Source organism: Rutidosis leptorrhynchoides, chromosome 9 (genome assembly GCF_046630445.1).
Source record: "Rutidosis leptorrhynchoides isolate AG116_Rl617_1_P2 chromosome 9, CSIRO_AGI_Rlap_v1, whole genome shotgun sequence".
NCBI classification, from domain to species: Eukaryota; Viridiplantae; Streptophyta; class Magnoliopsida; order Asterales; family Asteraceae; genus Rutidosis; species Rutidosis leptorrhynchoides.
This window is the reverse complement of record NC_092341.1, coordinates 37,143,813-37,164,848: the sequence shown is the minus strand read 5'-3', so window position 1 is coordinate 37,164,848 and position 21,036 is coordinate 37,143,813. Positions and strand designations below refer to the sequence as shown.

At 33.9% G+C, this 21,036-nt stretch overlaps 2 protein-coding genes across 2 annotated transcripts; one reads left to right on the top strand and one right to left on the bottom strand.

Moving 5' to 3' along the window:
• The first annotated feature begins 213 nt into the window (after positions 1 to 213).
• Positions 214 to 1,530, top strand: LOC139867955 (uncharacterized). The gene is made up of 2 exons (XM_071856297.1): positions 214 to 742; positions 1,514 to 1,530. Exons 1-2 carry the CDS (start codon positions 214 to 216, stop codon positions 1,528 to 1,530), a joined length of 546 nt encoding a protein of 181 aa, XP_071712398.1.
• Positions 1,531 to 16,937: 15,407 nt separating this feature from the next.
• On the bottom strand, positions 16,938 to 19,597 carry LOC139867511 (transcription factor BC1-like). The gene is made up of 8 exons (XM_071855875.1): positions 19,259 to 19,597; positions 18,851 to 19,015; positions 18,648 to 18,713; positions 18,441 to 18,509; positions 18,267 to 18,353; positions 17,972 to 18,160; positions 17,750 to 17,849; positions 16,938 to 17,184 (listed from the first exon to the last, which is right to left on the bottom strand). Exons 1-7 carry the CDS (start codon positions 19,532 to 19,534, stop codon positions 17,757 to 17,759), a joined length of 945 nt encoding a protein of 314 aa, XP_071711976.1. The 5' UTR covers positions 19,535 to 19,597; the 3' UTR covers positions 16,938 to 17,184; positions 17,750 to 17,756.
• Positions 19,598 to 21,036: the final 1,439 nt, after the last annotated feature.

Genomic DNA, 21,036 nt, shown 5'->3' with positions numbered 1-21,036 from the left:
ATGGGATGTCGTCATTAATTCTTTCGGGGTTGGCCGGGGGGGGGGGGGGGGGTGTTAAATATTGGGTCCTTAAAGAGTAAAAATCTTGCTTTATTGGAAAAGTGATGTTGAATGTTTAAAACCGAAATCGACGCTTTTTGAGTCAAAGTTATTCGTAGCATTCATGGTGTTAATGGTGGTCTTATGTTGGGGAATGAGTCTTCTCATACTTCAATGCAAGGCGTGTGGCATAATATTGTTATCGCAGGAAAAGCAATTGAAAACTTGCAGGTACAATTCAACAATTCTTTTATAAAAAAGATTGGTGATGGTGGTTCTACATCCTTTTGGCACGAGCATTGGTTGGGTGAAAACAAGTTATCCACACTGTTTCCGAGGCTATTCAGACTAGAGCAATCAAGTAATGTCTCGATTAAGGACCGTTTAACAGAAGATGGTATGGTTTGGCAGTGCAGGCGTACATCAACAGGCCGCGCTGCTGGTGATCTCGTGGAGTTAAACAGGCTGCTGTCCGAGTGTAATTTTGATCGCAGTTGCAAGGATGCATGGAGGTGGTCCATATCTACAGACGGTGTGTTTAAAGTGAAGATATTAGCTTCTAAAATTGACCAACAGATCCTTCCTTCAATCTCCCCTCAACAGAGCACTCTTCGCAATACTCTTGTCCCTAAAAAAGTCGAGATATTCGTGTGGCGTGCTCTATTAAGGAGATTACCCGTAAGGTTTGAGTTGGATAGAAGAGGTATATACATCCATAGCGTTCTTTGCCCGGTTTGTGATGATGTCTTAGAATCCGTTGATCATTCAACCATCTTTTGTAACCAAAATTTAGAAATTTGGGGTCGTGTCTTCAAATGATGGGACAAAGGGAACTTCTCTAATTTCACTATTCGGGAATTGTTTGAATGTAAGGACTCGAATCAAATGTCGTGTCTTGGAAAAAAAAGTTTGGCAAGCGGTAGTATGGATCGCAACAATAAAGTATTTAAAGGTAAAGGTTGGAGTAGTCCGGTTGCTCTTAACGAGATTCAAGTCATCTCTTTCGAATGGATCTCCAATAGAGCGAAGGGGGAAAAGTTCGAGTAGCATACATGACTACACAACCCAAGTTCCTATCTCATAGCCGTTTAAGATGAGATGCAATCTTTGCATCTCCCTAATAGTATAGTTTACTGAATTTTCGTGTTATTTAGCTTGTAAGATGAGATGCTTTGTATCTCTTAATTTGGAAATTAATATATTCTTGCTTTAAAAAAAAGAAAGAAAAAAACAAATTTCATTAAATGTTTATATCTACCGAGTATTTCGTTTTCCTCATATACTACGTTGGTATAGTAGAGCCCACATAATTTACTCTCATAATTACTCATCTTTATTAAACTTTTAATTTTAATTAATCCTGTATCGTAACATTATAGTTGAATTAAATTTGTATTATAGAAAATAATGAATATATTTTAAGTATATAAATTAAATTACTAATTAATATCTGTACAAATTTAATATAATGTAGATTCTATCGATTTATAAACTAATAATCCGTATTTCATATTTTCATAGGAAAAAAAATGTTTGAAATCTGTTTTCATAACCTCAGGCTGCATTCTAGAATTTTTTTGGACATAAAGAAAAGGAAAACAACAGAAAAAATTATAAAAAGTTATTCTCTAATTTTTTCAGAAAGGAAAGCAATAAAAGAGAATGACTTTGGATGAAGTACTCATTATAAATCGCTTTCGTTTATATTTGACCGAATTAAGAAGGAATATAATATCTACATATAACTCTTTAAGCATAAGCAATGACCAATGGAGCACCTAATACCAATATTGTTGTGTATTATTTAAATTAATGAGTTTTCATTGTAATTGTATTATATATTTGATAAGTAAAAATACTAACATTATCGAATATTAATTTATACAATTTTCGTGCAACGTACACACACACACACACACACACACACACACACACACACACATATATATATATATATATATATATATACACACACACACATACATATACATACATTATATAAAGCACATGCCAATAATTCCACGTGTCAACTTCTAATTAATTTTTGCCACGTGTCAAACTCCTCCTTTATCCCTATCACGTGTCAGTGTATCAGTTATTTTCCTCTATTAATTTATTTATTATTATTCCTAGTTTAATTTAATATATAAATTTTATTACCCATATATATTATATTATCATATAATATTATATTAATATTAACAACGATACATGTTATAATTAAATTAATAATATTATATTATTATTATGAAATTGTTCTAAATGGTCATAAATAATATTATTTTAAACGATACATTAATTAATATAATATAAATATTGATAATATTTTATATCTATAAATGGTCATATATTGAAAACCATTTACAATGTAATTTTTTGTAATAAAAATTATAAAATAGATATTTCTTTATTAATAATATAATATTATTTATGATTGATATTTTATATAATATTAAATTAATTTATAGCTCGCGCATAATTTAAATAATTACGTTAATATAATATTTATAAAATATTATATAAATGCACGGGCTCATGTTTGTCAATTGAAGTTAAAATGGTTATTTGATAATCCTTATAGATATTTATATGTATGTCTGTTCTGCTTCGTTTGAGATTTTAATATAATCGAATTAGTTTTTACTAAAAACATATACAATTAAAGATGTATATAAACTATTATTTTTAACGATCGGTTTTTAAACAACTTTTTAGGAGCTCGTGTTTGGTGTTTTATCGATTACATGTCAATTGAAGTTAAAATAATTTAAACGGACAGACTCATAATCTATGCGTTAATATTCAATACTAATGTTTTTTATATAAATATTATCGGTAATAAATGATTTTTTTTTGTTTCAATTGCATTATACATTTGATAAGTATCAATATTAACGTTATCGAGTACTAATTTATACGAATGTCGTACAACGCACGAGCTCATAAAACTAGTATATATATATAATCCGGGGGAAAATAAAAAAAGGGCAATAGGGGGAAAGAGCGTGATGAATGATATATCGTAGGTGAACGTACCATAGGCTAGCCCCTACACCCAATGCAAAAGTGGAATATCACTTAGTGAAGTAGAAAGGAACAATGTCTAACGGCACGATCACTATCTCTTTTACTTTTCTTTATCTCTCCTCTATGGAAAATAGCTTTCTCGGGAGCCTTTGGGAGATCGGGGTATTTAGTCCCATGATACGAGAGAGTTGTGTTGGTGACATCTTTATCTGAGGAGTAGGCTCCTTTGTCAGGCTCCTCATAAATGATGTTAGGATGGGTAGTGGCTTTCCTAGATCTCGTATTTCCTGTGTAGTTCGTCGGTCAAACCAACGATTGTCAAGCGCATCGGCTCTATTGTGAACGTGATGAATGATAATTATCATTTGCCACACTGCTTTCCCATCTTCCCCTTTTTTTCTTCATCCTCGATCGCGCCTCTCTCTCTCTCTCTCTCTCTCTCTATATATATATATATATATATATATATATATATATATATACACGGATGGCGCCCGAGGATAACGGGCACGGGTACTATATACCCGCGACCCGCTCGTCGGGTTTCTTTTTTGTATGTTGAAACCCGTTACCCGCCCACGGGTAAAAACTTTTCGCCCATGCCGATGACCCTCGGGTAACCCGCGGGTAATAATAATATACAACTTTTAATTAGAAAATCGAAATAATTTTATACATTATAAAACCATATGTAGAAGCTATATGCATAATGACGTTAAAATTAAGTTTTTTACTTGTATATAATATTATATTTTTAATCATTATTCAAATATTAGTAAAATAGCTTTTAAATTTAATAATTGTAAGTATTAATTCGTAGGTAAATTAAGAAAAGTGTCATGTATTCACGGGTCGGGTTTTACCCTCGACGGGTAGTATATACCCGCGACCCGCCCACGACCCGTCGGCGGGTATAAATTTTTACCCGTACCCGTGTCCGCGGGTAAGATTTAATGATTTTACCCGCCCATCACGGATCGGGTACCCGCGAGTCACGGGTTTTTTCTCGCCCATTGCCATCCCTATATTATATACACACACACTCCTGTATTACTAAGTTAACATTAGTCAACATCTGACTAGTCCCATACTTGATCCTGACCCGACTGACTATTCGTTTCAGTGTCCCGACCGACTCTTCTCCGTCTCGTAACCTTTATTCACATTAACATATCACGAGAAATTCAGAGTTTTTTTGGCTAAAATCTACGTGGCCGGCCTTACCGACCATATTTGGAGATTTTCCCTCTTTCCCTTATCATTTTAAAATGTTTACCAACGAGATTTGAACACGGGTCTCGTTTGGACCTTAAGGACATAAGGACATATTACTGCTACATCATCTTGTTGATGTTTCGTGTTAGACAGTGTGTATATATATGCCTTTTCAAAAATAAAAAATGAAAACAAAAACCTATCATCATATATACACACACCCATATGGCCATATGGGTTTATATAACATTGGTAGGGCCCAACCGTCTATATGGTCACCTTAGAACGTCATTAACGAAGTCGGCCCTATATTAAAAGCTACAATTGGATTTAGATTGTTCATTTGTTCATTCTAAAACACCGTTAATATAAGCACGCAAGATAGTCAATAGTTGTGACATGACAATAAACATCAACTAATTGAGTGTGGGGATCTAGAAACCAAACAAAAAGAAATCTAAAGAGAAGGAGACAAGCAAATCAAATTACGGCCCCATGAGTGTCGTTCGATGCTTCTACAAGTTGATTCATTGCAACTACATGATACTTGTTGCGTACAAATTCTTAATTATGTCTAAATACGTAATCCATTGTCATTTTCTTCTCTTCTGGCCGTCGACGTCGATATCTTTATGTTTCACATCACAAGTGTAAGTTACAAACGATGTCAAAAAGGTGTTTCACTGGTCCTCACACACATATGACAAGAGCAATCATCTGTTTGAGTTGATAAAACAATGAGAAAAAAGTATTGATCGTTTTATTGATTTCTTTGAATTGATAAAACTAGAATTGGTACTTTTTATCATTTACAATGGATCCTATATATACACAAAGGACCAACAATGGAAAGAAATTTTCTATCTTTGGAAGGTTGGCTGTATTGATCCATATGCTGCTGTATCCTTGCTGTCATTTGAGGGAAATGATGATAATTTTCTGATCCCCAAAGTTTACAATATTTACACAAATTTGATTTCTAACACTCCCCCGCAAGTTGAATAGTGGGGTTCCTAATATTCAACTTGGAGAGTATATCTTTGAAGAGTCTCCCATTAACTGACTTGGTTAAAATATCGGCTAGTTGGTCTTCGGATCGAACTGATGGTAGAGATATTATTTCGGCTTCGAGTTTTTCTTTGATGAAGTGTCGGTCAATCTCTATATGTTTGGTTCGATCATGTTGAACTGAATTTTCCGAGATAGCTATTGCAGCTTCATTATCACACATAATCTTGATAGGAGCCTTAGGAGGAAACCCGATCTCTGTTAAGAGTTTCCTAATCCATAAAGCTTCAGTTACACCTCTAGCAATCCCCCTAAATTCGGTCTCGACACTTGATAGGGCTACAACCTTTTGTTTCTTGCTCTTTCATGTGACCAAGTTACCTCCGACGAGAGAAAAGTACCCAGATGTTGATTTTCTATCTCCTTTCTCTCCCCCGTACCCGGCATCTGTGTATATTTGTGTTTCTAGGTGATTGCTTTTGCTGAATAAAACTCCATCTCCTGCGGTTCCCTTTAGATATTTGATTATCCGCCATACAGCCTCCATGTGATGATGTTGGGGTTGATGCATGAATTGACTAACGACCCCAACAGCATGAGCAATGTCTGGGCGAGTATGGGAAAGATAGATGAGTTTTCCCACGATCCTTTGGTATTGACCTCGATCAGCTAAGCTAGCCTTTTCTTCCATATAAAGTCTTTGATTTGGAATCATCGGAGTATCAGCTGGTTTGCAATTGATCATACCTGTTTCAGCAAGAAGGTCGAGTATGTATTTCTTTTGACAAATAAAGATCCCCTGACGGGATCTTAAGACTTCAATCCCTAGAAAGTATTTAAGACCACCCAAATCTTTCATTTCGAATTCTTTAAACAAATTTGCTTTTAACTTTGAAATTTCTTTTTGATCGTTCCCCGTAATAATCATGTCATCAGCATAAATTATGAGACACGTGATAAGATTATTTCTTCGTTTCAAGAAAAGTGTATGATCCGAATTACTTTGTTTGAAACCGTATTTTTTCATTGCTATGGTAAACCGCCCAAACCAAGCCCTAGGAGATTGTTTTAAGCCATAAAGAGATTTTTTAATATGACAAACTTCCCTTTCTTTAAAGGTAGATGTGAACCCGGGAGGTCCTTCCATTTACACCTCTTCCTTGAGTTCTCCATGTAGGAAGGCATTTTTTACGTCAAATTGATGAAGTGGCCAATCTTTGTTTGCTGCGACTGAGAAGAGGATTCTGATCGTATCAATCTTGGCTACTGGTGAGAAGGTTTCTGAGTAGTCAACCCCATATGTCTGAGTATATCCTTTTGCAACAAGTCGAGCTTTATATCTTTCAATGGTTCCATCGGCTTTATGTTTGATTGTGAATACCCATCGACATCCAACTGGTTTCTTTGATTCTGGAAGCATGCATTTTTCCCATGTGTTGTTAGCAATAAGAGCTTTCATTTCGTCTTCCATTGCCTTTTTCCAGTTAGGTGATTTTAGGGCTTCCTCAACAGTGTTTGGAATTTTTTCAGAGTATATCGCGGAAGTGAATTGTTTTGCTTCATGTGATAGATTACCTTTGGCAATGTTCGCCATTGGATATCTTGACTTTGGATTTTCTCTTTCGGGAGAATACCTTTTTGGTGGAACTCCCCGGTTAATTCTTGGAGGAAGAACATATTGTTCCTGTGGAGGCTTGGGTTCAGGTTCAGTTGGTTGATCGGGTTGACTTTGTTGGTTAGGTTGTTCCTCAGTCTGACCTGTTTCCTGTACTAATGAATCCACCTCATTTTCAAGGTTAGTAATAATAGGTTCAAAGGATTCAGAACTGACCTCAGTCGTATTGGGAAGATCACTGTCAGAAGTACCGGTAGGAGGGTTACTATGAGTCACTTCTTCAGATGACGGCAAATCTAGCCAACTCACAGAGTCACTTGATTCTGACTCCCCCTGACTTGTGTGTTGGGTATAGTAGTATTCAGTCTCCAAGAAGTCGCAATTCATAGAGGTGAACATATGTCTCCTTTTTGGACTGTAACACCTATACCCCTTTTGATTAATCCCGTAGCCGACAAAGACACATTTTTCAGCACAAGGGTCGAGTTTAGTTCTTTCTCCTTTGGAAATATGAACAAAGACCGTGCATCCAAATATTCTAGGTTTTAGAGTAAGGTTTGACGGGGGTTTGTAAAATTTATCAAGAGTTTCAAGGGGATTCTTATACTCTAAGGCTTTGGTTGGAAGTCTGTTAACAAGGTAAGTGGCGGTAGCAAGGGCTTCGGGCCAAAAAGACCTCGGAACATTTGACTCTATCATCAAAGCTCGAGTGATTTCAAGAAGGATCCGATTTTTTCTTTCGGAAACACCGTTTTGTTGGGGAGTATGAGGGCACGAAGTTTGGTGAATAACCCCTTTTGTTTCGCAAAAAAGTTTCATTGGAGAGTTGACAAATTCTCCGCCATTGTCAGATCTTAGAATTTGTATTTTAGTTTTAAATTGTGTTTCAATCATGGAATAAAAGGTTTTGAATTTTTCAAATACTTCGGATTTGTTAGTTAAAAAATATGTCCATGTCATTCTCGTGCAATCATCAATAAAGAGAACAAAGTATCGAAGGTTATGCCCCCCATTTACCCTTGCGGGTCCCCATACATCAGAATGAACCAAGGTAAAAGGGTGATCAGATTTAGAATCACTAGTTTTAAACGAGTTTTGATGGCTTTTAGCCAAAATACAAGTTTCACATTCAATAACTTTATTTGAAAAAAGATTCGGAAATAAAATCTTTAAATAACCAGCAGACGGATGTCCTAGACGTCTATGCCACAACCAAGCTTGTCTATTAGGACTCCCATGAGCTAGCATGATTGTACCATCTTGAGTGACTTTATCCACATAGTATAACCCATCCCGTTCAGTACCACGACCAATGATCTTCCCGGTCCTGATGTCCTGCAAGATACAGAACGTTGGGTGTAATAATACGGTGCAATTAGCTCTTTGGTCACGTAGCTAACGGATAAGAGTTTATGTGACAGTGCGGGGACGTAAAGGCAATTTTTTAATTTTAACGTAGGTGATATTTCAATAGCCCCTCCTCCCTTAACTTGAACACTTCCTCCTTTAGCCGTTCTAATTTGTGCAGTGGTGGTACCGGAGTTGGTAGTCTCTTGATTGCCTCTGGTTGCCGTTATTCCTGTTGCCATTGATGCTTTTCCCTTTTTGTGTCCATCGTTCCACCATTCGGGATACCCAACCCGTCGAAAACATTGATCTTTGGTGTGCCGTTTCATCCCACATTCTTCACATTCGAGTTTATCTTTATCTTTGGATGAAAGGTAATTTGATTTTCGCTGATTTTTTGAATACAGGCCATGGCCATCGGCCTCTTTGGTTTTAGATGCAGGTGCAATTAACCCAGAGGCTATGCCTGAGTGGTTTGTGGGTTCGATCTTGTTGTTAAAAATACTCTGGTGAGCATTTTCTTTCCTAATTGCAGCATATGCTGCCTCAACGGTTGGTAAGGGTTCGATTCGAAGCAATTCCCTTTTGATATTATCATGTTTGTGATCCAGAGCGTTTAAAAATTGAAAAAGTTTTTGCTCTGATCTGATATTTTTGTATTTGATAATATCATTTGGGTGTTCCATGGGGTTTGGATCCCTTGTTTCAATCTCACCCCAAATCCCTTGTAATTTTAACCACAGTTCTTCGATTGACTTACCTTCTTGCTTAATGTTGTTTGCTTTGACGTGTAGATCAAACGTTTGCAACTTATCTTTGCCTGAACTGTAAGTTGTGATGAGAGCATTCCAAAGAGTCTTTGCAGTTGGGAATTGAGTAAGATTGCTGGCAATTTGTGGTTCAATGTTTTGAATCACCCACGAAAAAACAACCAGGTCATCCTGGTTCCATTTTTGATTATCAATTGCAGGTGGGTCTTTTGTGAGATGTTTAAGGAGGGTCTCGGATTTGCCTCCGATGGCAACCTTAATCATCCTAGACCACAATGAAAAATTGGAATTGTTGAGGTTAACATTGATTTTCAACGAATCTGGTAACCTTTGTGTTTGATTGTCATTATTGGACTGAAGTAATCTAGCCAATTGGCTGGTTAGTTCAGTAATCAGTTGGTTGTTTGGATTGCTGTCTTCTCCAAACATTGTTGGTTATTCGAAACAAGATGAATATGATGAAAAAAAGATGTTAAATGATCCAGGATCATTAACAATGCTCTGATGCCATGTTTGAGTTGATAAAACAATGAGAAAAAAGTATTGATCGTTTTATTGATTTATTTGAATTGATAAAACTAGAATTGGTACTTTTTATCATTTACAATGGATCCTATATATACACAAAGGACCAACGGCTATATGCCTACAAGAATGGAAAGAAATTTTCTATCTTTGGAAGGCTGGCTGTATTGATCCATATGCTGCTGTATCCTTGCTGTCATTTGAGGGAAATGATGATAATTTTCTGATCCCCAAAGTTTACAATATTTACACAAATTTGATTTCTAACATCATCATCCACTGTCACAAGAGTTGTAAATTCTTGCCGCAAGTGGGGATTGAACTTACGCCTGTTTTATATATGTCAAAGCTTCTACATTGTGGATCCCTGCTTCAAAGGTATCGGGTACCACTGAGCTATTGCAACATTGTTAGAAAATATTCGGTTTATGAATGATGGTTAATTGTGATTGTAAAAATGCCGCATGCATCTAAACAAAAAATATATGTTTTTCTCGGGTAACTTTAATACAAAGGATATTGCTAACGACAGCTCTTAGGCTTGTCATTAACATTCATTATATGATTGTATGTGTTGGAAAAATTATGTTAAAAGGTGTGTTTTCACCAATATTTGAACACAATTTAATATATGATAGAGTGATGTATATTAATGACTAGTTAGTGAGTTTTGTAGCCTCTAACGAGGGTTTTACAACGAACTAAAGTGTGTCCAATAAGAATTAAAGGTGAATGAGATATCGAGTCTCAAAGTTGCTAGTTTGGTACAAAGTTATCTTGAAGGATAAGTAAAGTGGAAGTTATCCCACATCGGTTGTGGGAACAAACTTAAGGTCTTACTCTCCACTATAAATAAAGCCTTTAGGCTTTGTTGAAAATACACCAAAAACTAGAGAGTACAAACACAATTTGTTTTTTCCACTCAGCCGCAACAAGGTCTCCCCGTTCCGGTTACCTTTCAGGCAAGTGTTCAAGTCGGACATTACGCTGCTTCGAGCCGGTGTACCCTGAGAAGAGACGTCGAATCTGTTTAAGGGAATTGTGTCAAACACAAGCCCGGTTCAACACTTCAAATCGTTTATATCGTTCTATCTTTTTCCGTTCTTATTCAGATTATTTATTATTTATGTTTATGATCTGATTATTTTATTGAGTAATATGTTACGATTTATTTACTCGTTTCAGTTTCGTATATATATTTTTTCTTACAGCATATAGTGGTTAAAAAGCACTTTTTAAATGATTATATTAAATTGTACAATAATATAAAATGTGGTAACGACAACACTATAAGGGATGTCGTTAGCAAAACTCTTAAAAAAAATCTCATCTTGATTCAATTTTTGTTGTTTGTTGATTAATACGTAACTTGTGGTGGTATTCTTGGATGACCTTCACCAGTAATCCCTAGGACAAGAAGTCACCATAATTAATGCAGGTTGAAACCACTATTCAAGTGTCCATATTGTGTTTTTTTTAATACCATTTTTTATAAAAAGATTTAATTTATTTTGATTACTAATAATATAATATTGGAGGAAGATGAGAGAATAACAAATATCAGCATACGCTAGAAAGGTTTCAATTAAATCAGTATGCCTTGTGATGGTATGGGCTGATGGTGATGGATCATGGAGCTGAGGGATTTGGTGTTTCAAGCAAATGAATTTCTCATGCATGAAATAGACTTAATTAATTCTCAACCCTACAACTTACAAATTTCACTTCTAATATTAATCGAACACTATCATTGTTGGACATGAAATTCAAGTTTAACGTGTTCTAACGTCCTGTAACTTCATGTACTTTTTCCCATAGCGTCTTGTTAGAGTTCTGTTTAATCAAAATGTTGTCTTCAACTGTTTTAATTAATAATATATAGTACAGTATGTATCTAAACTTAATTTTTTTTTTACAGCGATTTTTTGGTATCAGTAGATCATTTATTTCAACGACCCTCATCATTTGCACGTATAACACACGTTCGGGCGGAAACCCGAACCCAATCGACGGTACCTGGGAACACATCCATTCGGGCACTGTTCCTGGGTAGAGGTCCGTGAACGAATCCGGTAAAACCTCCCTATAGGGTCAATATATACCACTATTATTGATGTTCAATTATTTTAAAGAAAATCATGTCACTCCTAAGGATCGAACTTATGATCTCTCCCTATCCCATGACACAAAGTATATGGAGAGAACCGTTGGGCTATGCCCGCAAGTTCTATGTATCTAAACTTATACATATGTTGATTACATAGTTATATCTAAGTTGGGGTTTTAAGTTGTGTGACACAAAAATGAGTATTTTAATAGACTAGTCATATGCATATGTTTTGAATATGATAATGAAATTATGGAAATATATAGACACAAAGATATGGTTATCCCCTAAATACAATTTTAAATTGCTATGAATTATTTAATGTCGACCTAAAATATTTAATTCAACTAGATCATTTGATTGCAAACCTTATCATAAAGACTCTAAATATATATGGTATGTATATAAGTATATATATAAATGAAATATAATGATAATGATTAATGTTAATGATACTTATTATAAAAGTCATATAATACGTAAATGAATTTTTCAATTGGTAAGAGTGTTTTTGTGGGCCACAAATTCAAGGTTGTGCTATAGTCATCTATTTCATGTATGGGAATCCAACCCGTAGATTTTGCTTCGATGAATGTCAACCTCCGAATACAGATGGGATGCTGCAATGGTTCTCGACCCTGCTTGTTTAACAAAATTAGACAATTTATGGCTGTTGTTTTGTTTAGTTGCTAGATATCTATATGCATGTCCCTTACTTTGTATGATTGTAAGAGTTCAAACTTTTGTACTTTTTTCATCACATTGATAAATTTAAATATATTTGTTATTCAGCAAAAAAAAAAAAAAAAAAAAAAAAAAAAAAAGTTGTATGAAATTGATTTGTTTATTTGTATTTTTACAATAGATTTGTTAGTTTAAAGTTTGGACACATATGGTCCTTGGTTCCTATAGATACGCATACCGGATAATTGTATCCGGTAACCGTAAAACACACAGGTATGTCACTCTCGGAAAACGGTAGACAGATGATATATAGATGACGTCATCATCAAGACCGTTCGTAAGATCAGATTCGTCAGCCGTGACCAGTTCATGGGTCACGAACGAAGGCAATATACAAATATAAGCCCGGGACCCGACAATTAGTACACGTAAGCCCGGTACCCGACAGTGTGTACACGTGATCCCGACACCCGACACTGTATGCACGTTAACCCGGTACGATGGCAATGGTACACGTAAACCCTGCACATAACAGTGCACATACATGTCATCAGTATGCCATGTAAGCCCGTCATAACAATATTAAATGGCTTGGGTCCGACTCCAAATGTTTGCCAAAGTCCAAAGAGAATGACCGTCAGCATGGTCATGCACATGAACAACGCGAACCCTAGTGTTTGCCTATAAATATACTACTGTTATTCCATAAAAACATACACATGATTAGTCACATCACAATGAATGAGAACTGATATTTTCTCACTCTAACGTATTCTTTCAACTCTCCAACTCAGTCACTCGGTCTATATCCGAGTCGAATAAATCCAGATTAGTTGGACGCCACCCTTTCGAGATCCTCATCTCCAACATGGTTTCACGATATCCGGACCGGAGAGCGAACATCTAGTCGTCAACATTTCACCAAGTAAACTGTGCACTCAAGCCTATAACCGAGAACTGCCTCTCAACCGGTTGACGGACAATGCTTGATCAGTTCTCATTTGAAATAAGTTATTATACGTCTACAAGCCAGTTATATAAATGCTATTAGATGTTGAATATTCCACTGTATTCATTCTCCTTTATAATTTGTAATATTATCTTATGTCTTAATATTCTAGTATATCAGTTTAATTTTATTGAAATGTAGCTTTCACAGGGGTACTAAAATATATGAGTCCAAAAGTTGATCAAATTAATTTAAATTAGAATTACATGGCTTAATCATAATGTTTGAACAACAAATGCGGAATATAAAAATTGAACAAATTATTTTTGAACAACTTATTTCAAGACTCGAGATTCAAAGATTTCACTACTTGAATGAGATTCTTGATAAACACTATTGAACAATTCAATACTTGCTCACTATTCAAGCTTCCACAACAAATCAATCAAAGTAGTGAAAACAACCAGAAGTGTCTGATGGAAGGAGAGCAAAACAAACAACCAACTTTCTAGAGGGAGCAAAAGAAAATTAACAGACAAGTTGCTATAGAAAATTAACTGTCAAGCAGCTCCTTTCTTCTACAAGCTCTCTCCAACAAATCAGAATGTAAGAGTACATGTCGGATAACCAACACAAGAACATTCAAGTTGATCTAAGATATTCCAATAAGAAAAATTTCTTAGAGCCAGCAAAACAAAAAAACAAAGTACTTGGACTGAGCGTTGCCTGAAGGATCATTCGTGAAAAAAGGGCCTTCCGAAAGAAGAAATTTATACAAGTTCAAATCATATATGCAGAAATTTGTTGGATCTTCCGAGAGAGAGTTACTAGAATTGTCAGAGGGGAGAATATTAAAAAATCAAGCTTCAAAGACAAGATTCATTCAAACAACATTCAAGATCTCCAAAAACTCAAGCTTATAAAGAAAAATTTATACAACGCACATTAAGGGAAAAAATGTTAAGACAACATCCCTAAGAGTTTAAAATCGTTAAAGACGTATCTTCAGAGCACACATCAAGGGGAGTGTTTTAAGACTCAAAATGATGCATAAGTGATGTATGTTGTATTATTTTTAAAGGCCTGTAAAAATGATGGTATGAAGATATCAATATCATTAAATTACACTTACTTCTCTAAGCCTTTGATCATAATCTCACACATTTAAAGTGTGTTTCTCTCTCCCCTCTTCCTAATCTCTCTCACACTTGTAACCTCTTAACCTTATGAGATTGTATCAAGAGTTTGTTAGCTGGTGCTACATTCTGTTACCTTAATTAACCATAATCATATTATCACCATAGCCACATGAAGACACTCTGATATATAAATAATATGAACACGAATTGAAATTGGATAGATAAACACTATCAAGTCGTAATCTATATTAATTAGTTTTCTATTCCGCATTAAGATGACTGTGATTCTTCAAAATATTTTATTAATAAAAGATTAAGTTAAAAATTACATAAGACTGTTATTAAATTATTTGCTATGTATCTTAATTCACTTGAACGATCATTTTAAGAAAAAATTGTATTTAACCAATTAACCCCTCCTCTACAACTTCTTGCTGGTAATACGGACCAACAATATATGTCATACATAGCTAACCAAATACTTTTACATGTTGTTTGCGTACTTTGAACTCTCTAAGTCTATGTTTGTCGTACATAACTAACTTTTGTGTTTATTACATAAAAATTTTGTCATAATTAAATCTTAAATAGGTAATTGACTCAACAAAAAACCACACATATTTTTAGGAAGGCTGTCAAATAGTAATGAGGAATTCGAATATAATTTATGGTTAAAGGCTATTATAAATACATATAATTGGCTCATTTGAGGATAATAAAGCATCTATATGTATCCTTTATCTTAGCCTCTGACTCGATCATATCCGTATGTATCCGATGTATTATCATCTCTAGTAAAGCATAGTTGTACCAGATTATTAAAATCAAGACAAATATTATAGTGGGATGATTCTCACACACACTTTTTTGATCCTCACACACCAATTGAGTATTATTAGAAGAGTAAAAGGTTAAAATAGGTGTGTGAGGATCAAAAAAGTGTGTGTGAGAATCATCCCCCAATATTATAGTATCATTATCATGATTATGCAATATATAAATATATATATATATATAATATTATACTATATGATAGTGATAGACTCTTGTGTACCGGATGTCCGGATGTGTAGATAATATATGTAAAAAGTAGAATCAGTGTTAATTTTGAAGCAGAGGAAACAATTCCAGTACTTTTTATAAGACCACAGATAACGCTAGCGTTTCTCACCCAAAACCGCCCACAAACGCCCGGAATGCAGCGTTTGTGGGCGTTTGTCCCGAGGCGTTTGTCAGCAAAAAATGCTGTAGCACTTTTGGCGTTTGGGTACGTGGCATTTTTTGATTGGCTGGTCAAATCCGGACGTTATACCCCCAAAAAGCAGATGGCGTATTTTTTTTTATTTATTTATCTTATTTTCACACATTCTATCTTCATCTCCTCCAAATATTCTTCCCCTTTTCTTCCAAATTAACATAAACCCTAATCCTAAAATCCTCTTCAAATGGCAAACAACAACAACAACGCAAACTCAAACCAAATCCCTAACGAAAACGAAAACGAATTGCCCAATTCGTTTACGAATTTACTCAATTACGGGGCATCTTCTATGCCTAACTTTGGTGCATCTTCATCAAACCCTAATGCTCAATCATATCCTAACTTTAGTAATTACTTTCCGGGTCAACGATTGAACGAGATGCAACAACAACAACTTATGCAACAACAACAATTTCAACTTCAAAATCTCAACTTACAACACTTGTTGCATCAACAAGCTTTGCAAGCTCAACAACAAAATCAATATCAACACATGTTGCAACAACAATCACAACCTCAAAGACAATCTCAACAACAACAATCGCAATCCCAACCACCCGAAACGCCTACTAGAAAGAAAAGAAGCCATAAGAAAAAAATTGGGGGTATGATTTTTTCCTATTTTTTTCCGAATTTATTCATGTTTTTTTTCGATTTTTTCATGATTTTTTCCTAATTATTGATGGTTTAATTGTTGATGATAACACCACCGACAACGACGATTAGTTTTTTTTAAGTATTTCAATGTTTGAATAACGAACGATGGACGTTTTTTTCATGTTTATTTGTACGTTTTTTTTTATTAATTCCTAGACGTTTTTGTAATGTATGTTTTTTTATTTAATTTATGTTGTTTTTTGTTTAATTAACTTGTTTTTATATATTAAAATTTACTAAACAAAGTAAAAAAAATACAAAACAAAAAAACAAATAAGAAATGTCACGTCACAGTCTTACCATGACAAAAGCCCCCATTACAACTCCCCCCAAAATGTCATGGCCCAGTCACAGTTTTTCCCCAAAAAGTGCACCTCAACCGCTCCACGTCACAATCACCAATATCTATGGTCTAATAAGAATGCTATATTGCTAATTTTCTGACAATTTAGACCCACATAGAAAGCAAAATAAGACTGCCATATACAATGAACCAACATAGAAAGGTTACACCAACAGTAATTAACCAACTATAGCATAATTAGTTCAACTTATAACAAAAAATGTAAAAGTTGAAAAATTAAACATGGAGTACTAGCTATCTTTTACATACAAACATATTAAATGAAAATTGCATCTTTTTTAACTGTAAATATGTGCTCATAAATTATTAGATTCTTCCATTCTCGATCGCTAATCTCCTCCAACTTGTATCTCGACCCTCGATTCTTGATAGTAATGATTAAATGCGATTGCTTTAATTTTAACGATATTCACATGTAATTTAATTTAGTCGATTATGATGGAATCAATCTCCATTCACGTATTACAACTTCATACACTGAAACAAATAGAATAAAATACAGTTAGTATGTAATTTTACACTTTTATGACATGCATGTTACATAGATACTCATCGTTTCATATTTTTACTTTTCAAAATCTTTTATTCTCAACTTTAACTTTAAATATATTTGTTTATATTATATACGGAGTAATATTTGATGAACAATATATAAATGAATTGGGTTTTTAATGTACTTTTTATTAGTATGAATTTTATCAACGGTTCTATAACACAAATAAAGATATTTGAGATTAAACTAAAAAAAATAAACTTTAAAAAGTCAAAATATGACACTTATTATGGATATATGTTTCTGAAGTGTATAACGGTTTTTAATTGTATATATTTTATGGGGAGTGATATGTACACAACTCATTATTGTTATGTACACAATCATTATGCTTTACAGTGTTGTACTGTACAACATGTAAAGCAAGATGGTTGTGTACATAACAAAAATGGGTTGTGACCCATTTTTTATACTCTATATATTAATATTAATGTTAATATTATTTTATTATTATATAAAATAAAATAATTAATTACTGTAGACATTTACCATATAATTAATGAAAAGAAGTCAAGTTATCGCTGAGATTGAAACAGTTGTCAAGTTTTAGTCTTTGTTCATCAACATCCCATAATTGTTGCCCATTTCCCTGCAAAATAAAAATATTACTCCAATATTATATAAAAAACTTAATAAAAAAATGATTTATTCTATCTGAATATTTGCTGTATAATTGTGACCTTTCATGAGTTCGAAAAGATATATACATACCTGAGATAGAATATTATTTGGCATATGTGATTGTTGAAACAACAATGAATTTGTAATTGATGAACCATCAATCAGTTGTGACTGCAGGTACTGGTAGTTTTCCGTCGCCGGAATAAAGGTGGCAGCTCCACCGTGAGAACTACATTGTTGTACACTTGGCATTATTGGTAGTACCATGCTGCTCATATTCTGTATATATTGTTACACCATGCACTTTTTAATTCAAATGAGCCTCATTATAATTATTAATTGTTTAATTAATTATGAAAATAATAATAATAATAATAATAATTACCTCATCAGGTTTAAGCACGAATGTATCCGCATCGGCTCCAAAATCATATAAAATGGGATTTACGGAAGCGAGCTTCATGGAAAGAAACTGAGAAGAATATTTGTTATTTTTTTAAATTAAGAAAATTAGATTTATTTATTTTTATTTATTAAAAATTGAATAACATATAAATACCTCAACTTGATTTTGTAGGGACTGGACGTAATTAATAATTTCATCCAACATAAGGGCCTTTCCGGTTACCTACATATCAATCCATGCCACATGAAATTGTCAGACAAGAAATAATAGATATTCCATTTTAAATCAGATTAAATCATTTTCTTGAATTAATTAATTGCATAAAATAAAAAAAGACAGAAGTAAGCAAGAAAACATCACCTTGTCACAACCTGGAACTATAGCTTGCAACAGCTTCATCCTTTCACTTATCTTCTCTCTCCTTACCTAAATACATTAAATAAATGTAATTAATAGGAGTATCTAGTTAATTACTAAGCATTTTCATTCATTGAATTATTCTAAGGAAGATAAAGGAGGGTAAAATTGGTATTTTTGGTTTGAAAATGTAGAAGAAAGTGTACCCTTTCAGCAAGGCTATGGCTATCAGTAGCTTGGCCTCTTCTTGCTCTAACATGAATGTACCCAACTGCCCCTTCTTCTGATGAACAATTTTTTGTATTTTTTTTCTTTTTTTCTTCTTGATAATCATTGCTTTTCTTTGTCTTCTTCATTCTGTTACTTGTATCCTTCAAAAATTCACAAGTATACATGTAAAGATTAATACTAACAATCAAAGGGCTTTTGGCCCATCGGTATCAAAAATATCATTAACTTTGAGATTATGATAGTAGGACAACATTGTTTGGGAACAGATTTAAACCATGACCAAGTCATTTTTCGTAAGTCTCGGTGCACGTAACCAACCAGGCAACACGCACGGGGACAATTATTATAAGTTACAAGTAAATAAAAGTTAAGTGAATTATTACTTTAGATTGAGCATGATTTAAAGAAGACATTTGTTTGTCCTTCCTTTTCTTGGCTAACATCTCATTAACACTTGCAAGTTTTTGATCATCAAGAACCACTGACATTGAAGAAGCAGGACTAATTTGATCATGATGATTGTTATGGAAATTAGCATGATCATGAAGTTGGTTAAATTGTGTGAAATCGGTGGTGTTGGTCGTGTTAGGGTTCGAAAAGAAGACATTTTGATCAACATAAAGTGAGTGGTGTTGTTGGTATGAATTAAAAGCAGCCATTTTTTGGAACTTGAATGAGTGTTTTTGTAGTTTATAACTATGAACTAAAAGATGTAAGATTTTATGATTACAAGAATGGAAAGTAAGTTGGAAAAGAAAATGTGGGTCTATTTTGATCTTGTAGCGTCAGGTATATATAAACAACAATATGAAAGAAAAAAAATGATAAATAATTAATGAAATAGATAAGTGCCAAAAATTGTACGTCCACCAGATGCTTAACTTTATATAATATAGATATAGATATAGATCATACTTTTACCTATCATTAATTTCTGATAATCACATATAGAATTTGTTTGTACATCTAAACAATACACACAGTTTTGATTGATATATCAAAAATACACATGGATATATATATATATATATATATATATATATATATATATATATATATATATATATATATATATATATATATATATATATATATATATATATATATTGTTAGAATTAGTTGTAGTGTTTTGATTTAGTTGAATGTGATTGATTAGTTTTAGTTAGGATTGTTTATTGATTAGTTGAATTGTTGTTGTAAGTGAGGGGATGTTTTATAGAATATGAAGACTTAGTGTTAGTGTTTAGAAATGAATGGTTTTTATTTCTTGAAATTTTGTTGTGTTTTTTGTACATCTAATTTGAAAGACATCAAGCCTATTTATAGGCTTCAATGGAGGCTTCTAGCATTTTCTTGATATTTTTGACTAGCTAAACATCTACAAACTTCTAGCTATTATCTTCTTAAATATCTACTAATAAATATCTTACTCACTAATTAATTCTAGAATTATCTAGAAATACATTAACTTTTAACACTCCTCCTTAATGTATTTCGATGTTACTCTGAGCATGTTGCGTAGGAACTCGAACTTTGGTCTTGGAAGTGCTTTGGTGAATATGTCTGCAATTTGCTCTTCAGTTTTGCAGTATTTTAATTCAATCTCTTTCTTAGCGGTGACTTCTCGTAAGAAGTGATATTTGATATCAATGTGTTTTGTTCTACCATGAAACATAGGATTCTTTGCTATTGCAATTGCAGACTTGTTGTCGCAGAATATTTGAGTAGCTTCGTCTTGTTTTTCGCCCATGTCTTCAAGTATTCTTCTTAGCCATTTAGCTTGATTAGCTGAGTTTGCGGCTGCGACATACTCGGCTTCAGCTGATGATTGTGCCACCGTTTCTTGTTTCTTTGATGTCCATGAGAATACACCAGATCCTAGTGTGAATGTGTATCCTGAAGTACTTCTCATGTCATCTACCGATCCGGCCCAATCACTATCAGTGTATCCATGAAGCTTCGAGTCTATAGTGGGATTGTACCATATTCCATAGTCCATGGTACCTTGCAAGTATCTTAAAATTCTTTTAGAAGCTCCGTAATGTATTTGAGTAGGGTTTTTCATGTACCTGGATAATAGACTCGTTGCGTACATAATATCTGGTCTTGTTGCTGTCAGATAAAGTAGACTTCCGATGAGACTTCTGAATCTTGAAGCGTC